Source organism: Polyodon spathula, chromosome 5 (assembly GCF_017654505.1).
Source record: "Polyodon spathula isolate WHYD16114869_AA chromosome 5, ASM1765450v1, whole genome shotgun sequence".
NCBI lineage: Eukaryota > Metazoa > Chordata > Actinopteri > Acipenseriformes > Polyodontidae > Polyodon > Polyodon spathula.
In genome coordinates this window covers 66127552-66147742 of record NC_054538.1, presented here as the reverse complement: position 1 = coordinate 66147742, position 20191 = coordinate 66127552, and the positions used below count along the sequence as shown (strand labels likewise).

Sequence of the window (20191 nt, the reverse complement as noted above, 5' to 3'; positions counted from 1 at the left end):
AAGTCCATAATGTCAAAGTGAAAAATAAAATCTACAAATTGTTCTAAATTAATTACAAATATAAAACAGAAAATAATTGATTTATAATTGGTATATATTCCCTGCTCGATGATGCTCGTAGAGACGAGGTTGGTCACACACTCAAAAATTGCTGTTAATTATTAATTATATAACTGATAAAGACAACTTTCAGTTATTAACAACATTTTCTGATAGACTTTCCCATAGACTCTAATGTTGATGTAATTCTGATATTAGCAACTGCACCTCGCTTATTGACAACTTTATTACTAGTTGCCAGTGCTACAGAGCGCACTTGCATGATTTATGTGCATACTTCATGCAGCTTTTATAACGGACTGAGGCAGAATCATGACTTTGAAACTGGCTACGAAGCTGCGCGCAAAATTGAGATGGATTTACAGCAGGAGGTGGTACATTATAAAAAGCAGACAACGTTGGACAATTTCTTATTTTAAAAGTGTGTTCTTTGAAATTGATTAAGTACAAAAAAAAAAATTGTGCTCGCTTTACTCATTGCAAGGACAATTGTAGCAAACAATTTTTAAGCCTACTCTTTGTTTTGTTTTACACACGCGTGTACCTATGTTTAGGTATTTCATGTTTCATCTTTCTTTTTTAACACTAACATTTAAAACACATGTATTTCAGTGCCATATTTGTACAACTACAGTATATATCATTGTTCCATATAAATACACTGGAAAACGGGTGCTTTTCGCTTATTGGCAACTTTCGGTTAAAAGGTAACACTTTAAAACTCTAACTACACTGCTGTGCAACAACACCTGAGGTTGCACAGTCATTATAGATACAAAATCACATGTGACTTTTTTATTAATCTTGGCCTGTTAATGTAATTTATAAATTCTTTTATAGAGGCAAGATGGACAGATGCAGAGGTTCATCAGGGAAATCAACACGACGAACCGCGCCTGTGTCCTCTGGGATCTGGATGAAGACACAGATTACATCGTCCAGGTCCAGTCCATTGGGCTGTATGGGGAGAGTCAAGCCAGCAAGCGGGTTCATTTTCGAACCTTGAAAGAAACGGACCGCTTCCCATCCAACAGCTCAAACCAAGGTAATGTTTCTTACAACTTCTTATGACTTCAAACACAGTAGCAAGTCTCCCTACTGGACAATGTTAGGTCTGAAAGGGTCGTATGTGATTGGAATAAAGAAACAGTACTGTCGCTGAGGTCCCAAAGGAAGGCAGTTCTACAGAAAGCAATTTGTTCAAAGCATTGGTGCATTATGTGTAAGGGACTGAGAGTCATAAAATCACAACCAACTCTACCCATAAACTGTGTAAAACTGTGGATGGAGGTTCATCCATCTAATACTACTTGTGCAGTCAAGTGTTACTAATTAACGTAACATATTCAAATTCTCTTATTCACACACACTTTATATTAAATTGTTACAAAGAGATGCCTGGCCTACCTGTTTGAAGTGTGTCTCAGGGGTCCTTTACTTTAGTGCAGTAGCTCCAACATACAAACAAATCTAAACATAAACGGACGTTCAGTCCAGAATCGTTCAGAACAATTTCAAGTGAAAAAGTCACCACACTAGTATTGGGAAGATTGGGGAATGCGAAGCCCACTGACAAGAAATCTGTTGGAACACAATGTCCATATTTGTGCTGATTCCACTTAAAAATAAATAATTAACATTCCAGTATTCCAGTCTGCTCGGTACAAAATCTAAACAAAGAACAATTCCAGGTGAATGTGGAAAGAAAATAAAGTCAACAAAAACATTTTAGAAAATGGAACCTCAAATTCAAGCTATGTCTGCTTTATAGTAACCTATGTTTATAGACAATTAGTCGTTCTTATTTATTTATTTTTTAAACTTCCAGCATTATTGTTATTTATTTCTTAGCAGACGCCCTTATCCAGGGTGGCTTACAGTTGTTACAAACTATCACATTACAAAATGTCACATTACAGATAGGAGCAGTTATAAAATACAATATGGTCAATAGTAAATAAGAGCAAAATCAAATGAGAGTATAAATACAGTAAATAATTACGTTTAAGAGCGATTTCGACTAAGAGCAGTTAAACTTACAATAAAATTATTTGCTTGTAAGAGTAAATTATATTAAGAGCAAGTAGTAAGTACAATAAATGAAGAAAAATGATTTCAAATAAGAGCAATTACAAAAAAAAAACAGTGAATACGGTTACCTTTAGAAGTAAAATCAAGTACAGGATACAGAAAGTATAATTTTGATTGAGAGCAGTAGTAGAATACAACAAAGTGTGGAGCAGGTCAGAGCAAGCACAAGGTGATGCAAGTACTGATGCATCTGGGTACCATATAGTCCAGTATAGTCGAGAGTTGTGAGGTTTACAGGTGCTGTCTGAACAGATGTGTCTTAAGGAGGCGCCGGAAGGTGGTCAGGGGGAGAGGTGGGGGGGTGCATGGAGAAATAATAGTCTGGAGATAGGAGGGAGCAGAATGGTCACGAAAGTGATAGGCGAGTAGAAGAGTTGAATTGGATGCAAGAGGGAGCCAATGGAGGGAGCAGAGTAGCGTGGGAGAAATGAGAAAGGGAAAAGACAAGGTGAGCAGCAGAGTTTTGGATGAGCTGGAGTGGATAGATAGTGGAAGCAGGGAGGCTGGCCAGGAGGGAGTTGCCGTAGTCAAGGCGGGACAGTACCAGAGCCTGAACTAGGAGCTGTGTGGAGTAGTTGGTGAGGAAGGGGTAAATTCTGCATATGTTGCTGAGGAAAAAGTGACAGGAGCATGTCACAGTCGAGTTGTGCTGAGAGTAGGAGTAGGAGAGGGAGGGGTTGAGAGTAACACCAAGGTTCTTGCTGGATGAGGAGAGGGAGAGGGTGGTGGATTCAAGAGGAATTGAGATAGAGAGATTAGAGGTGGGGGAGGAAGAGGGGGGAAGTAAAGGCGGTCTGATTTGGAGAGGCTGAGTTTAAGATGATGCAAGTACATCCAGGAGGAGATGGCCGAGAGGCAGGTAGAGATACAGGAGGAGATGTGGGAGTCAGAGGGGGGAAAGGAGAGGAAGATCTGGGCATCATCAGCATAGAAAGAAACACTATAGCATTGCAGTCTGTTCAGTCCAAAATCCAAGTACAGAGCTATGTACAAAGAATGTTCCTTTGATCAGAGATGCCATTTTATTCAAAGATGTAAGAAACGTCAGTAAAAATGCTAGTCATTAACTCTCTTAATGGACTCACATGGACTGGATATCATACCACGCCTAAAACAGCATGTGCCACTGAAGTGCTGGATTGACCGAGGATAAAACCCACCCCAGTGTCAATATTTTTGTTACACCAATTAAAACCTCCTTCCTTGTTATAATTGCTCTCACTTGAAAGCAGTATTCATGCAGTTTTGAAATGCATTTAACTTAGTTTCATATAAGTGACATTTTGAGTACTAGTAATAAATTAAGTGCTTGAGCAATGATGTTTGTTTCAAGTACACAGATGAAGAATAAAATAAACAAAAAACAAGCAAACAACATGACTTGGCATTATGTAAGTGATAAGAAAACATGGTGGAAATAAATCTAAACAAACCCAAATGTATTGGTACATATAATAAAGTTTGCTTTCACTCGAGGTAATTAGATTAACTATAGTAGTAGCAAGTGACGTTTACTGATATACATGCTCTGGTTTTTAAATCCATGGCTCTGTACTGTGTGTGCTCTGGGAACAGATATTAACATAATTTAACTGACTGGGATTGCTTCATTGACTTGAGATGGAACGCTTTTCTCCAAGGGTCTCAGTTTAGAACTTGCTTTGCATAGGTATTCTATTATATGCTATAATTAAACAAACAAATAAACAAATAAGCAATCACAAAACATCTTCAAAGAACCAAAGCTTGGAGACAAACTCAGTTCCCCCATTTATAACCTTAGCACTATTCCTAAAGGATGTCAGCGGATGTTTCAGGATTAATAACTTTCCTCCTGGAGTACAATTCATAATTAAACCAGTGATGCTTATTATAAACAAGTGCTTAATTTGCATGGCTGGAAATTATCAACCTTGTACCTACCCAGTTACATGTGTTAATATCCCATTAGACTGCATGGCCATGCTGTAGTGCTGTCGGTTTGAATTACTGAGTATCTCTGTGCTAAGAAACCTCAGAATGTGAAGAGGTTCTGACTAGTTCTTCTGATCTGGTGCTCAGGATTTCCCTTTGTAGAGGAGTTCCAACTCTGTATCATTACATTGTGATGTAACAGGTTCTCTGTTCTTCAATTTGGAAAAGTAACCCTTCTAGCACAGGTGAAATGTATTCCTTTCGTAGTCACTTGGATGATGGGAGGTTATGATTCTTGCAAAAGGTATTATTTATAATTAATTAATTATTAACTTTTAGTGACCACTTGTACACAAATAATTGTCTGATTTGAATATTGTGGGTATTATTTATTATCCTTCATATATTTACATGCATCTCATAATATCTTTAAGCAATAACTGCAGGGCACACTAACAGTACAAGGAGATTGGGTGTGTCTCAGATTTTATACTAGCGCGTACACTAAATTGATTATCTGATTATGCCATTATAGGACAAATGCTTTGGTCTTTACTTTTTTTAATGTATTATTTTTAATTTTTAAAAAGTCAGTTAAATGATATGTAGCCTCTGGATTTACAAAATATTTGCAGCAATTGCAATACATTTCCTTGTGTGTTTATCATCCAGGAGTAGAGTATATTCTCCATCTAGTACTGGTCCTGCACTTGTGAATGTTTGTCATGTTTAATAAAGAAACTGTGGTAGTAGATCACTGTCAACAGCATTTACAGAAAGTCTTCTTCCTCAGATAATTGCATGATGACAAATCAACAATATTGGTCGTGTTTTTCTACAGCCTCTGCATTTCCTATCAAGCAGTCAGTTCTGTGACTGTGTCACGGTGGGTGGGTGGGGTGTTCCAGTGGTATTTTAATGAGATTATGTAAATGTATTTAAAAAAAATAAATCCCTAGAATTCAGAATGTGTTGTAGCTCATTCATTTCCCCCCAATTTAAATACAGTAGATAAATAATCTTTTAATCAGCAGAATTAGATTGAATTGACCAGTTAAAGAAAAGAAGCCATGCTGAAGCTAGAATCATGTATTCCAGTATCTGCATCCATTACCTCATATGAAAACCAGAGCAGGCACTTACTGTACAGAGGGTAATATGCACACAGTAACTGAAAGATTATAGGAAATTGCCATTCGAAATGTATATAGGAGGCTAGGATTGAATAATAAAATAAAACCTTGGTGAAGATTGGTACAAAATCAAGGCAGTATGCATGTTCACCATGTGCAGTGTTACAGACAGCTCGATCAGTTAAATTAAATACTGTGTATATATACTGTAGCGTGGAGGGTGCTGTGGGTTCTATCGGAAGGTGACACAGTGTTGACGGTGGCAATAACTGGAGACCAGGCCTGTGTTGTGGTTCAGTTGGTACTTAAAAGTACCATCTATAAAAAAAATGCTCTTTTAATAGTCACAAAATCTCAGTAACCGAACCACGCTTTTGGCAGCGGCACTCCCTCCTAAATACTGCCGCCTCAGGCTCTCACTGGGCACTCTCGCATACCCTCATTTGCATATTTTCCTAACCAATTCGATACAGCACAGAGGCAGCACACACACATCACCACCCCTTCACTGACAGCCGATATGGGGAGAGGCAAGAGGGAAGAGACAGACAGAGAACAGAACACGCACACTCACATACACAAGCACCCTCACATTTTAACCCTAACTACAATACACCCTCGCTATAACAAACCTGCTGGTGTCCAAGCCTTTTGTTCATTGTATCAAGGTTCGTTATAGCAAAATGAACGATAAACTGTTGGAGTAAGTTAATGAGATGATATTGTGAATAAAATAAGAAAACATGTACCTGTTTGTCTCATGTATGCAGCATTCTGCCTTTATCCTATTCGTTAAATAATTAAAACACAGTACAAAATGCAAAAATCCCAAATTGAAGCTGAACTTTATTTCAAAATCAATTTCCGACATGAATCGTTTCAAAGTGGACCAAATCTTAATCCAACATGCAAGAATCCCAAACTGAGCGTATTCCAAATTAAAAGTTTGACATGAAAAATTTATATTTGTTGTTGGTTTTTTGCTTTGCCCCATGGTTGATGAAGAAGCCAAAAAACAGTGCTTTTTATTCATGATAGAGACATGCCTGCGTTACTGCTTCTTTCAAACAATCAAGATAGTTTCCAGCTTTGTTGCAACATAAAATGATTTTTGTTTCGGAGGCCTAGTTACACAGCGCATGTTTTTATTAAGACAAAAGAGCTGACTTCACTGCGAGGTGGTGTCCTGTGCGTACAGACCGGGATGTTGACAGCGTGTGTTTATATTATCTTTTTTTATTTAATTTTTTTTTATTATTATTTTGGGTCAAGGGGCCAGGTTCGTTATAGCTGAAGGTTCGTTATAATGAAGGGCGTTATAGCGAGGGTGTACTGCATTTACACAATTTACATTCCCTGACCTCTTCTCCCTCTCACCCACAGTCCAGTAGTCCCTGTAATTAACAGAAATAATACTAGATACTGTACTTTGTAGGACACTGATTGTATGCATTATATTGTTATTTTTTAAATATTATTATTGTACCACAACTGAGAATTTATTATTAGTATTTTTACTAAATTTTCAGTTTCACTTTTGACTAGCTATACAGTACAGAAAAGGGCTACATTGTATTTACCGACAGTAATCAATTTTACAAATAATAGACTTGAAATATTGAGTATGTGTTGGTACTATGACTCTTCTTGTTGTAGAATGTACGTAAGCATCGTACATGAATTATATGAAAACTTATTTTTATATTAAAATTAATAAATATATATATATAATATATATAATATATTTATATATATATATATATATATATATATAATATAATTATTTACCAAAATGCTTCTCATTAATCATTTATCATCATAGGAGATTTATATTGAGTAGATAATTTATGCTAGGTGTTATGGTAGACTTAAATCCAGATAAAACACAAGGTGACTTTTACAAAAGTCTATATACTTACTATTGCAAATGTATTTTTAAATACATTTTGAAATCGTGTTTTAATATTTTTATTCAGTGTCGAAAGTTGCAAACCAAATTATTATACAATTATTAGGGATACTATGTAGGAAAAATAATAATAAAAATATTGATTATATAAGGCAGCAAATATACTTTAAATAATGTTTTTGTCATTAAATATATGTTTAGGTCGATATTTACTAATTTGAACATTACAAAAGCCAACCAAATCACATGAAAGTTGCCAAAAGGCTTCTACATTCACAGCGTTTTAAAAGTCAAAGTACAGTAACTGCAGACATGTTTCGCCTTGTATCAGTGCAGTGTAATATGTATATATATATATATTGAACACTATAAATGTGTGTGGGGGGGGACGACAAAATTTGAGAAAATATCCCAACAAAGATAGTAACGCCTGAAAAAACGACTTTGTGGGGACGTCCCCAACTTGTAAAACACCTTTTTAAGAACTAAATATGCCTTTAAAAAATATTTAAAAAAAAGACTAAAAGTGCCAAAATATTTAGCTTGTTGTAAACTTTCACCCTGTGTGGAGTTTTGTCTGACTGAAGTTAGAAATAGTAAATAAAAATGTAGTGAGAGTCAGTGAGAACTCCTCACAAGTATAGGAATGCAAGGAAGTGTGTGTGTGTGACTCCAATTTATGAGACTTCGTAGCTGGACATTGTTGGATCAGTGGTTTTGGTTCTTGGTCAATGGTACTCTGTGAAAGCCGTAAACTAGCAATTTCAACTTCTGTCATGAAAACGTAAAAAACTGAGAATCGGGTTGGTATTCTGTGAGCGTGATCGATAGGTCAAAAATCAAAGGTATCCCACATGCCGATTATATCTTAGTCTACCTGTGTGACAATGACCTCCATTACCTACTTAGTGTGTGTGTGTTATGTAGTGTGAAAGACAGTTGGTCAGACAGATGAACAGGACATCATTTTAGTATTCTGTTCCCCTCTTTGTGGGCTGCAGATAATGGGTTTCAAGCACTAACCTGGCCTGCAATATCATACCTAGAAGTGAAAAATGTCATATTCACTTTCATTCAACCCCTGACAAATAGGGCTCATAGAAGCCAGCTGTAAGCTAGTCCGTAGGTAAATTCTATTTTCTTAGAGAGCGTATCACCATGGAGACTAGACTTCAGCACCCAGATTCATACATCCTGGTGGAGTGGAGACAGGCATCACCAGCAGGAGTTCTCCCATGGAATCTGTAAATCCCACAGTGAGAGGCTGAAAATAGAATGATTGCAGATGAAAGAATTCAAAGTAAAAACAAAAATTTGAAAACGATGCAAGTTATACTCTGAAAATTCTGGTAGTTTTGGGAAGTAAGCCTCTTCATTTTTGTTTGCTGTAAGCAGTCAGTGCCAGAATACCTTGACATTTCAAGGGGGGTGAGCTGGGGGTGTAAGGATAAGGCAGAAGAAGCAGAAGGGCGCGGTAAGTAGGGCAGAGTGCCGGCTAGAAAGGACCAGACCTAGGATAGAAGAGCAGGCGAGGCCCACTCTAGTAGCAGACCAGCAAAGCTGGACATGGAAGCTAGGATAGAAGGTGGTCACTAACTGAGGGCAGCGATGCCGACACAACCCAGGGGCGAAGGACCCAGCAACCAAAACCGGATAGAAAGATGGTCACTGACTGAGGGAGGCGATGCCGACACGAGGCCCAGGGGCGAAGGTCCCAGCAACCGAAGACAGGATACAGAAAGTGGTCACTGATTGATGGCGGCGATGCCGGCACAACCCAGGGGCAAAGGACCCAGTAACCGAAAACACAAAGAAGGGTTATGACTCGGGGAGCCGCCCCTCGGCAGGAAGATGGTCACGGAGGACCAGGACACGAAAGAAGATAGAGAGGGAGAGGTACCCAGTGTCTGAGACTTCTGCAAAGGGGAGCTCGTTAGACCCCCGATTGGGTTGAAGAGAGCTAGCTGCTGTCTTAGGGCATAAATAGGTGGAGCGCACTGTGGAGGTTCACGCGCTGCAGGCATTGGCGCGAATGCCGCTGAAGATACGAGTGAAGAGATCTGGGTCGGAACGGGACCAGTCCGTGATACGGTTGTCAGCTGAAAGGGTGGCAGCAGCTTTGGCTGAGAATGCGCGGTGGTATTGATAGAATAGAGTGCCCCTATAGCGCACAGATAATTCAATTACGAGAAAGAGATACCGATTTAGCTCGTGCAATCTGTGTGGATAAACGGAACAGAGAATGTCACGATAAATGGAGAAGGCGAGGACGAATTCTCCCACGGAAAGGCTTTTTTGAAGTTGTGGGTCGCAGGACTTCAGGGTGACTGAAACGTCTCCTTAGTTGACCACTCTGTAATCTAAGAACTCGGAGGTGGCGGTGAGAATAGAGACAAGATTGATGTCCTTGCCTTCAATTATTCGCTTCCAAATTTTTGGGGAAATAAAATGGTTGGCAATAGCACAAGGAGAAGAGGAGCTTGATGCAGTGGCTGAGGCAAGGTTGAACTCTGGGAGAGCAATGGGGGGTGCTAAGGAGGACGTACCGGAAAAAGGAACAGAAGTACTGGAACTGAAGGCAGGAGGAGCAGAAGGGTTCTCCAGTTTGTCAAGACGAGCGCTGAGGTATAGCTGAGAGTCTGTGAGAGGCTGGAGCCAAGTTTGCAGCTGATTAAGCATGACATGAGGGGAATCGCTGGTGGAGGGGACGGGCAAAGTGTGTAACTGCTGCTGCAGAAGCTGTGGCTGCACTGGCTGTGCAGGCAGGGGGAGCTGGACTGCATGAGCAGGGATTTGCATATGCGCAGCCGGGACAGGAGTTGCGAGAGTAGTGGAAGGGGAGGGCCTGACTGCAGAAGATTGCAGACGGTGGGGGAAGAATTGGCTTGGCTGATAAGGCTTTGCAATAAGTAAGAAACAGGGACATGCAGTCTCCGCAGACGGGGATGGGGATAGCCTTCGTGAAGAGAACTTTCAGCAGCTTAGGTGTCATCCAATCTTTATAATGAAGCTGCGGCTGGGGCTGGCTGGCGGAACCGCGCTTGAAGCGGCGCGGTTGCCTGGCTGAAGGCTGGGTGGAAGCAAGGTGGGCTGGTGAGGTTGGTGCAGTCAGAAGCCGGGAAGAGGAGGGACAGGAGGTCGAACAGAGACGAACCGGTAGAGGAGTCGGAGGTAGGAAGTCGTCCGAGTCAGGAGAAACAGCGTGGGCAGAAGGCTTTTCCATTTGGAAGCAGGTAAGCTTGCGAATATAAGAATATATTTGAAGAATGATCTTCTTAGAATTTTTTTCTTAATTTTTTTTTTAAGCAGAGTAACACGTACCGCTACCAGTCAGGATTCAAAACGAAACACTATACAGCGAAGGTGCAAGTGATCAGGGCTTAAATAGAGAATAGGTACTAATTGACAGGAAATTGGAAGCCCCCTGCTGCACGCCCCCTGAACTACGCAAGCTAACATTTCAAAGCATGATCAGCATAAAGTAGTTGCCTAGTGATGTGCTTCAGTGTACAGAACACTGTGGTGCATTGTGCAAGCAGTTCTACCGTGACTTACAGTAACTGACAAAGACTCCCTTCACCATGTTTTAGAAAGAACAGATCCTGTGGTTTGTTGTACCTCATCAAGCTAAGTTATAGAATATACTGTTTGTTGTGTAAGTAAAATTATTGTATTCATATCTATACATGTATAAGATGTTTCTTTTGTTTTGTTTTTTAACTTTAAACATGATAAGTTGTCAATTCAAGTGTTTCTTGTTTAGATTGAAGAAAATGAGTCAATGCATTTCTTTTTTTAGGTGTAGTAGTGTTGGCTGGGTGACTAAGTGGAGGTTATGCATTGCTTAGTGAATACTACAGCTATGGCCAAAAGTTTTGCATCACCATATACAATTAACTAATTTTGCTTCATAAAGTCAAATGAAACTTGCTGAATATGGTAACGTTGACATTATTCATCTCTTTGATACATGATGTTAAATAAAATATCTAAATTATGTTCATGTAGTTTTATTTGTATTTTATTATGTCTCAAACCTAAAATTCTATGTGATGCAAAACTTTTGATCATAGCTGTATAGGTCAGTGGTTTAATTGAAGCCAAAATCAATGGTAATGGAAAGTCTTTTCTATCTGGAGGTAGGTGTATCTTATGTGAAGCTCTTGTTGTATCAGTTCAGTTAGATTCCTCTTACACAACATAGCGGTTGGTCCCCCAGGGAGAAAGTTGAGGAACATCAGTGGGAAACCCATACCTTAAATACTTAACAGCCCCTTTTACTATTTTAATTTAGATTCACTAGACCTTTCACTTTTGATTGTTAAGTTCACTTTTTCATTTCTGATCAGTTTACAGACTGGCTGAATGGGGCAGATGGAAATGTGGTACAGTATTAGATGGTGCCCCTTTCTCAGGAACTATTTACACAATTCTGCATGGTTCTCCTACTGTCGCGAATTAAACAAAGTAATTTGAGAAAAAATTGAATAGATTTTACTATTTTTGTGTGTTTTGTCCAGTTCACCTTGGATTTTGGTGTCTGACTAAATTTCTTACAGAGCTTCAGTTTCTCCCACTGTCGAGATTTCCACAGTGAAAAACTGGGACGTTTTATTTTTTCATCAGTTCACTGACGCCATAACAACTCTGAAGTCGTTAAAATAACATTATATAATAACACAATAATAGTTTAAAAATTAAACATTGGGTGAATTTATTGCAGATCATATCCACTGATTGTTTTCTTTATATTGTCATCTAGTCAAAACATTTTAAATGTACAAAAAGCCAGATTTAAAAAATAGATCAGCTATTACCATTTAAGCATATGGTATACATGCCTAATCAGAATGATTAAACAAGTAACTGCTATTAACTTGTAGAGCCCACTGATGCAGTTTTCTACTTCATTATATAGATATATACACACACACACACACACGCACTTTTACTGTTCTTGATTGGGACAACAAATTGAGGCTGAAACTGTGACAATCCCATCACCCTTTTTTACTCTACTTGTTTCCTCAGAATATGAACAAAGCAACGTGCAAAATGTTTACTTCCATGTCAGGTTACCTTGTATAGTTAGTATCTTATGTGCACGAGTCCAGCAGTTGTTCACAATGAGGTTTAGCAAGCGAATCAGACTCGGTGCATTTGCCAAACGCACCGAGACCACCTCTTTAGGTGGACTCAGTACGGTTCGTTTTCCAAGAGAACTTTGTTGTTCACACTTAACTGTACCGAGTGCGGATCAAACCCTCTTAACGGACCCAGTGTGAACACGCCCTAGTAAAGTAGGATGACTTGGCAACTGCACAATGTGATCAAGGGATAATGAATTGTAGGATAATAAGCAGTGTAACATTAGGGGGATGCACCTTTCCATTATTAACAATCACAGACATTGTCCTGTTTAAATAAAGCTAATATCACAATTCAAGCTCTTGAATCTGGAAAGCCTGTGGTTAGCTTCTTAATACTGGCTTGAGAGTAAAGGCTGGCACACACCAGAGGCAATGCGATTTTTCAGTGGGTGACAAGATACTTTTGCAGCGACATGACCATACACACCAAAAGCGACACAGAGGCGATGTGACAAGTTTGCAAACTGCCAGATCTATGCAACTATTAAAAACTGCTGACATCTGATCAAGACTGGTACATATTCATCAACATGATGTGGAAATTATGAGTGTCTTCTTTGACGGTATTTCAGCATGTATGGCAATAAATCATACACACCGGGCTTATCTATTTCCTTTGAAATGGACTCCCATGTATTGTCTTTCAAATCTGTATCTTTATAAATGCGATGATCTTTGTCATAAAGCTTTGGGTGTTCTTCCATGGCAAGTATTCTTTTTTCCTCTGTCATTCTGGATACTGCTTCACCCTGCTGGACCACGTGCATTGAAGCTGTTCTCTGATTGCTCAATTCTCTAGTTGTGACACGACAAATCGCTGAAAATAAGATTCAATCCTATTTATTTCACGTCGCCCTGGTATCATTCCTGCATCGCTCCTGCGTCGCCTGTGGTGTGAACGGTACATATCAAAAGTATAGGTTCTATTCATTTTGTCATACTGCCAAACATTTGTGCTTGTCATCGCTTCTGGTGGGTAGTGGCCTTAATTCATAAACAAAAACTGGTCATTGTGTCGCTTTCCTTTATCTTCCACCAAAGTCGAAATAAGTATTTAATTACAGTGACTATTTCAAATGACCATCTCTAATTGAAAACAAGCAAGTTCATTAAAATTAAAAATAGAAAAAAAGTTAGAAAAAATTACTAACAAAGGCTGTTTTGAGACAGGTTATAAGAAACGACCATAATTAGGCCCGTACTATATATTTCAGAAGGGTTATCTGAACTGTTCACAGCGGAACAGCCAAGGCCCTAGAAAATTCACCTTGGTGGCACAGTTTGTGTTGTGACAGTTGCCTTCTCTCATAATAAATACTGTCACTATATAGATCACGGAGGTTTCAAAGGAAGCTTCTGGAGGTGCACCAAGAAACAGGTGGAAAAAGTGCTGCGCTAAATCAAAAGGTTTTATTTGCAAAAGCTATTAAAGTTTAAACCTTTTTATTATATTATAATTTGGATTGTTTGCGTTTTTCTTTTTGGTCAGTTGTGTGTGTCAGTGTATAGTGAAAAAAATGCCTATTGATTTCTGTGGCATTATAGATTGTGTGGGTTTTTGTTACAAACCTTATGAATAAGACAAAGATGAAAATGCCGTTATATAAAGCAGTGAGAAGTGAGAGATTGTTAACATTTGTGTTGTGTCTATATTCAGTTACAGCAAAACCTTGCATTAGGCCACCTCAATAAAAAGACAACCTAGAGTCCTGATTTACCCCCCTCTGATAGAAGTGTAGAGCCACCATCAACAGTCCCAAACAAATCAAGCCACTGTTAAATTACATCTTAATAAAATCAAAATACTGGAAACTGCAAACTACCAAATGTGGCTAAAATTTACTGTAACTTTTAAAAATAATCAAAGCATATTACAAAAAATTATATGTACCTTTAGTATTACAGCCACCACCCATATAAAGGCCACATTTTGCTGGTCTCTCGAATGATAGCGAGATTTCACTGCTGTCGTTTACAATAGAGTATTCATTATTTAAAGATTTACTAGCTAGGCTTTTAATCACCCTTCTCCTATAGTCTCCTATAGGGTTAAATGTTGGAAGAATTTCATACTGTTGTTCCCATGGTAGTTTCACATTGTGTAATTGTGTGACCTTCATAGCTGCATGCTCAATGGGTCACAATTCTGTTGCTTTCATGACATCGCTTTTCCACTGATGTTATTACCCATTTGACTGTGCTGTCTTCATTAGTTCCCCTTCTTGTAGCTTATCTTGTCCTCTGCACGCCATGCCAGTAAAATACTGCAAATTTAAGCAAAGATTGATGCTTAATTTTAGACTGGCTGTGAAATGAGACCTAGTAATCAGGAACTAGTATTGTATAAAATAAAATAATATGTACAAATAACATTATGCTGTTGTCATCAAGTCATCTTGAAAAACACTCAATCCCCTATAACCTGCTGGGATTAGCCACAGCTGGAATTTTAAATTACATTGTTTTTTTTTTGTTTGTTTTTTTTAAATGGGGAATTATCAGCCTGAGTTGTGTCAGCATTGTGTCCATCGTTATCCCAGGAATAACCCTAAAAATAAGGTGTAGATTCAATCCAGGTGGCTTATACGCGTATGATTTGGTAAAATGTACATTAATGGTTTCCATATTTTGTAAAAACGGCTCAGTTTCGCTCAAAAAGGACAGAGACCCAGGTTTTAAATATTCATTGGCAAAATCCAGATTGTACTTTAAGCAGTCTGTGTTCTGTGAAACTGTTACAGGCACAATACAGTTTGTCCTTGGAGGTCTTTCATACTTGATTGTTTACTTACGTTAGGTTTGTATGGATGTGCTGTTAGAGTAAAGGTCACAGGAATAGTCACTGATTATTGCTGACAGAAATATGCCAGATAAATGACAGTTTAAAGGGGTTTAAAGTAAATATCATAAATATTTATCTGTATATAAATATACTGTATTGATTTTTTTATTTATTTATTTTTAGATACTGGGCTGGTATTTAAGAAGGTGCACAATGGTGTCTCGCTGTGGGTTTTTTAAATTCCCATAAATATAGGAATGGGTTACACCACAGGGCCCTGGGTTACACCACAGTAGAGCACTTGTAACAGCACAGCATCTCAGGTACACCATGCTGAGATGATGACTATATAGAAACTTTACTATTTGCAGAAATGTGACCTGCTGACTTCTGACCAGAGGTTCCAATACTGAGCCACACACTGCTGAAGTACTTAAGTGTAGAAGCTTGGCATGTGTTGGTATAGATACACCATGCTCTTTTGGTTTAATAAAATAGTTCCCCTTTTCAAACAACTACATTCTTCTGGATTTGTAATGGTTCTATCAAGTTCACACAATTAGGTTTAAAGCAGCCAGAGTAGCTTCAATGTTTAATTCCAGGCCACGATAAGATAATCCCTGCCTCTCATCTTTCCTGGAATTGGCATGATTAAAATATCCCGGAAAGCCTTTTCAATCTTGCTTTCTGAGAAAAATAATAATAAAAAAAAGACTATAAAACTGTTGAAATTAACTGAACTTGTGCTAGGAATGTGTTACGATACAGAAAAATCCATCATGAAAATCTAATGATCTGCCCTTTTATTTTACAATAAATCTACTTTAATAAAAACAAATCTGTAGAAGTACCAACATTATACGGATTGTGGCCACTAGGTGACCAATCAAATTAATGGCTCAATTTTCTAATATTTATGTGCTTTAATTGAATGTACTTCTGCTAATGGTAAACAGTTGTATTTTCCTTTAGTTAACAGATGTACCTATTAAAATTATGCAAACAAATATAATTAAGTTTGAGACTTTACTTTGTACAGATGTGATTATTTAAATGCACATGCCAAAAAAAAAGAAAGTAATGACAGAGATGCAGACATTAACCTGAAGAGGTGGGAGCAGATTTGTCTTCTTAAAATTGTTGTCAGATGTACCATTAATAATAAAAGCTGCAGTCATCTGATAAATTATTACAAGCTGCTTACTTGTATCCCAAAGGAGTATGGGGCTTCTGTGGGGAATGTTTGGGGGGGGGGTGGGGCGGGGGGGGGGGGGGGGGGGGGGTTTAAAATGTAGGACTTGCAGTATAAGTGTGGCCAGTGTCTATAAGCTACAATTAGGTTACAGAGCAAAACTGGTGAATTATTTGCACTAATATTTGAGCAATATGAGATGTTATTGTGAAATATAAAGTCAACCTAATGATCTGTGGGTGTTATTTGTGCCAAGCCTGCAGGCAGATCTGAATCAAGCAGTATAAGTAGAGAGTAAGCAAGACAATAGCTGTTTATTCATGAAAATAGGTCTACTATACAAATGTACCAGTAACCAATGGGTAATACTGGACTTATGACCAGGCAATATGTAATTTAAGAGTGCATGAAAACAGTGTTTTAAAGACAAAAATGTCATTTTACATTTCAAGAACATGTTATTTCTTTTATGCACTTAAGATTGTATTGGCATTTCAGTGGCCTTTAAATAGAAAGTAAATACAACTGTGATGACATTCTGGCCATAAAAATTGGAAACAGTACACTGTAAAATGGTTTGCATTGATCTTGTAAAACAACAAGATAGATAGATGGATGGATGGATGGATGACAGACTGGGGTGTTTTGTCACTGTTCTTTGGGGTCTTGAACACAGTCTGATGGATTCCAAGCACTCTGGATAACAGTATTTTGTTGTAAACAGGGTGGGGCCTGTATGTTTATTTTGTCATTATGGTGTTCTCTTTATCCAGAATCGCACAAATCAAATATCAACAACGTAAACAAAATAAACCAAACAAAACCTAGCTCTTTATTCAGGTGCACTAACTAAACCTTATCTCTGTATGTCGTATCCTTGTCGTATCTCGTGTTTGAAAATACCCAGGCTCTTTTATGGCTGCCTAATTGGAGACAGGCAAAAACCCTTGTCTCAAAATGGTCGCCCCTATGGAACTCTGGGAATTGTAGTCTTTTCTGACCTTGGCAGTCAAAGACTGCAGTTTACTTGTGTGACCCTGTGGCAGGAAATGGCGTTGCGGGTGACGTCAGACCAGAAACCAGGAACCAGGAAATAAAGTTTGATGAAGCTGAACAATTGGTTTCGCTCAGCGTTTATAAATGAAACAGACAGAAAATAAAAGGTTGTAAAGACAAAACACACAGGACACGGCACTTTCGCCAAAATAAAGAGACAAACAAAAACGAACTACACAGACAAACACGGTGAGCTGAAATTTAACTATTATTGTTATTATTATTATTATTATTATTATTATAACCTCCATCTCCAGTCCCATTCTCCAGTCACTGAACTACAACTGCACGTGAATTAATAAAGTGCAATTCCCCGTGCTCACATATTATTACATTTTACTTGCACATGAAGTGCTGTGCAATCCTCGTGCCTAAATACACATATACATTTTAAACAACTCGTGTTCCACAGGCCCATTTATATCCCGTGTACCAATGACTATATATCAACATTAACACAGTACACGTAACATATAACACAAATAAATAGCCCAGGGGCGGGGCTCTTTGCCACAGACCCAAATTCAGTGGAGAGGGTACAGGCTCATTGTCACTCTTGGACTAATATACACACCCTCCACCACTTTCCCATATATTTTATAGTTCACTTTGTCACTATATATATATATATATATATATATATATATATATATATATATATATATATATATATATATATATATAGCTCAAAGCACCAGCTGCCTAACGTTTCGGTATGTTGTAAATATCTTTCTCAATATGTGTGCATGTGTGTACAGCATTAGCTTCTTGGTGGGAGTGGGTGGAAGTGGGTGCTGCAGAAAAAAAAAAAAAAAACATACCCACACAACCCCCAGGGCAGAGTTCTCTATTTCAGCAGCCATCCTCAATGGGCCCACTAGTATTAACTAAAGCTGAATAGAAACCTTTCAGTTGCAAAGCCACAAAAACGTGGCATACAGTAACTTCTTTAATATAAGATACAGTGTGTTGGACAGTGCCATCAGGGAATAACAGTTGCATTCAAAGACTTTGTTTTCCACTGAATCAGGTAGCAATTTCTGATGCACATGATTACTGCCAGCCTTACAGCACTCCCGCACTGTGAAGTACATATTCATTCAAAAACCTGTACCGAATGTTCACCAGCTCATTATGAAGCTATTAGAACTTTATCTGAAGGAATACATGACTATATAAACAGTCTGATGTGGTACATTAAGATGCTTCTGCAGTTAAGAAATTGAAAACATTGACTTCAATGACTTCAGTTTAAGCGGACCCAAATTGCTTTTTTTTTTTAATTTATTTGTTTTACTCGAGACATTTCATGTTCTACAGCTAAGAAATTGATATTTACTTGAATCCATGCAAACACATGGATTCATTTATTGCAAAAGTGTATTGTAATTTTGGGGTATATGGAGGCTGTCCATCCTAGTGTATAATGTCACAATTACAATTTTGAGAGAACAGTCTATCCAGTTATGATAAACTTGAAAGGCACATTGTTTAGCAGAACTTTTAAAAAAGTGAATTATTTTAGTTCATAAATCTACTTTAATAGTTGTTTGAAAACAAACTTGTAAAACAAATTCTATATGTACTTAACCAGTTAGCCATATGCAGTATAAACAAGCTTGTGGTTGTATGACTATACTGTAACTGTACAATAATGTATTGAGATATTTAGCATTATATGGTAACCCCTAAGAAGAAAAAGAAAACGTGTCAGTCCTGAATTTTGGGTTTACAGGTCTATCTCATATGCCAGGCGATGCAGATCTGCCCAAAGCTCATAGGAGTTGCCTTTGATGGATTAGGGTTACACAGCTTGGATAATTATAATCTCCCCTTGAAAAACTTGCCAATGAGTTAGCTACATAAGTCCCATGGAAAATGGATTTGTTTTCTGCCATCATGTATGAAAATGGTTCAGAATACCTAATTTCATAAGCGACACGTCTTCCACTTGCCAAGCAATAAACATCCTTAAGGATCAGATTTGTATGGGAGGGATACCCCATTTTGAAATTATTTTTTTTTAGCTTTTGAAAAACATTTGTAATCCACTGGAATGTTGAATAAAATTGGTTCTGATATTGATTTAGTAAAGCTCCATTACCTATAGTAGGACTGTGTACTTAAACTGGAAAATAAAATGCTTTCCTGTTGTATTTTTCTAGTTTTCTGAGGGTGCCGTAGAGCAGAGTATGCAGACTAAATAAGCATTCTGACCCTTGAATGTATTAGTTTATTAATAAATGCCAGCAGTAGAGCCAAAACATGTTCCTCGTGTCTATTCAAAGGCCAATTTCATCATGTTAACCAGTAGGCTATTTTTTTTTTATAGCAACATCAGTGTTTCAGCTGCCATGACTAAGAGGAGAATTTGGATCAGGTGGCTGCCTGTGTGTGAAAGCTATATATTTATTGTTGCATATTAATAAATAAATAAATAAAGATTATGTATTTTAAAATGTGAGTAGGCAGTGCCTCCTCTGACAAGCTGTCATTGGTGTTCATCAGGTCATTGCATTTCTAAAAATGAAGGAGTGAATATTGGTGGCATATGCTACCTGAGTGCCGCACATTTTTTATAATCCTTCTGACTGCACGCGTTTAATGCAGAACGTTCGTTCTCCAGCCAAGACTCAAGAACTATCTTCTGCCATCAGTGTTGATGTTCATCGTGATCTTACCTGAGGTCTAGATGTGAATTTTTTTTTATTTTTTTTTTTATTTTTTATTTTTTAAAGAAAGATAATATGGTGAGTTAAGAAAAGTTGTTTGAGCACAAGACAAGTGAATGAATGTTGTTTGTTTGTTTATTTGTTTTAAAGATTGTTGAATTGTTTTGAATTAATTGAACTACTCGCAAGACATTTTTTATATTTTCATTACGTGAGAGTAGCTGTTATTTAC

At 37.9% G+C, this 20191-nt stretch overlaps 1 protein-coding gene across 1 annotated transcript in view; it reads left to right on the top strand.

Annotated features, from left to right (window-relative positions):
- The window catches only part of LOC121316187 (fibronectin type III domain-containing protein 4-like), a 58773-nt gene that overhangs the window by 15707 nt on the left and 22875 nt on the right, over window positions 1-20191 (top strand). Inside the window, exon 3 of the mRNA XM_041251069.1 lies at window positions 901-1105. Coding sequence (XP_041107003.1) covers window positions 901-1105 — 205 coding nt within the window. The remainder of the gene's footprint in view (window positions 1-900; window positions 1106-20191) is intronic.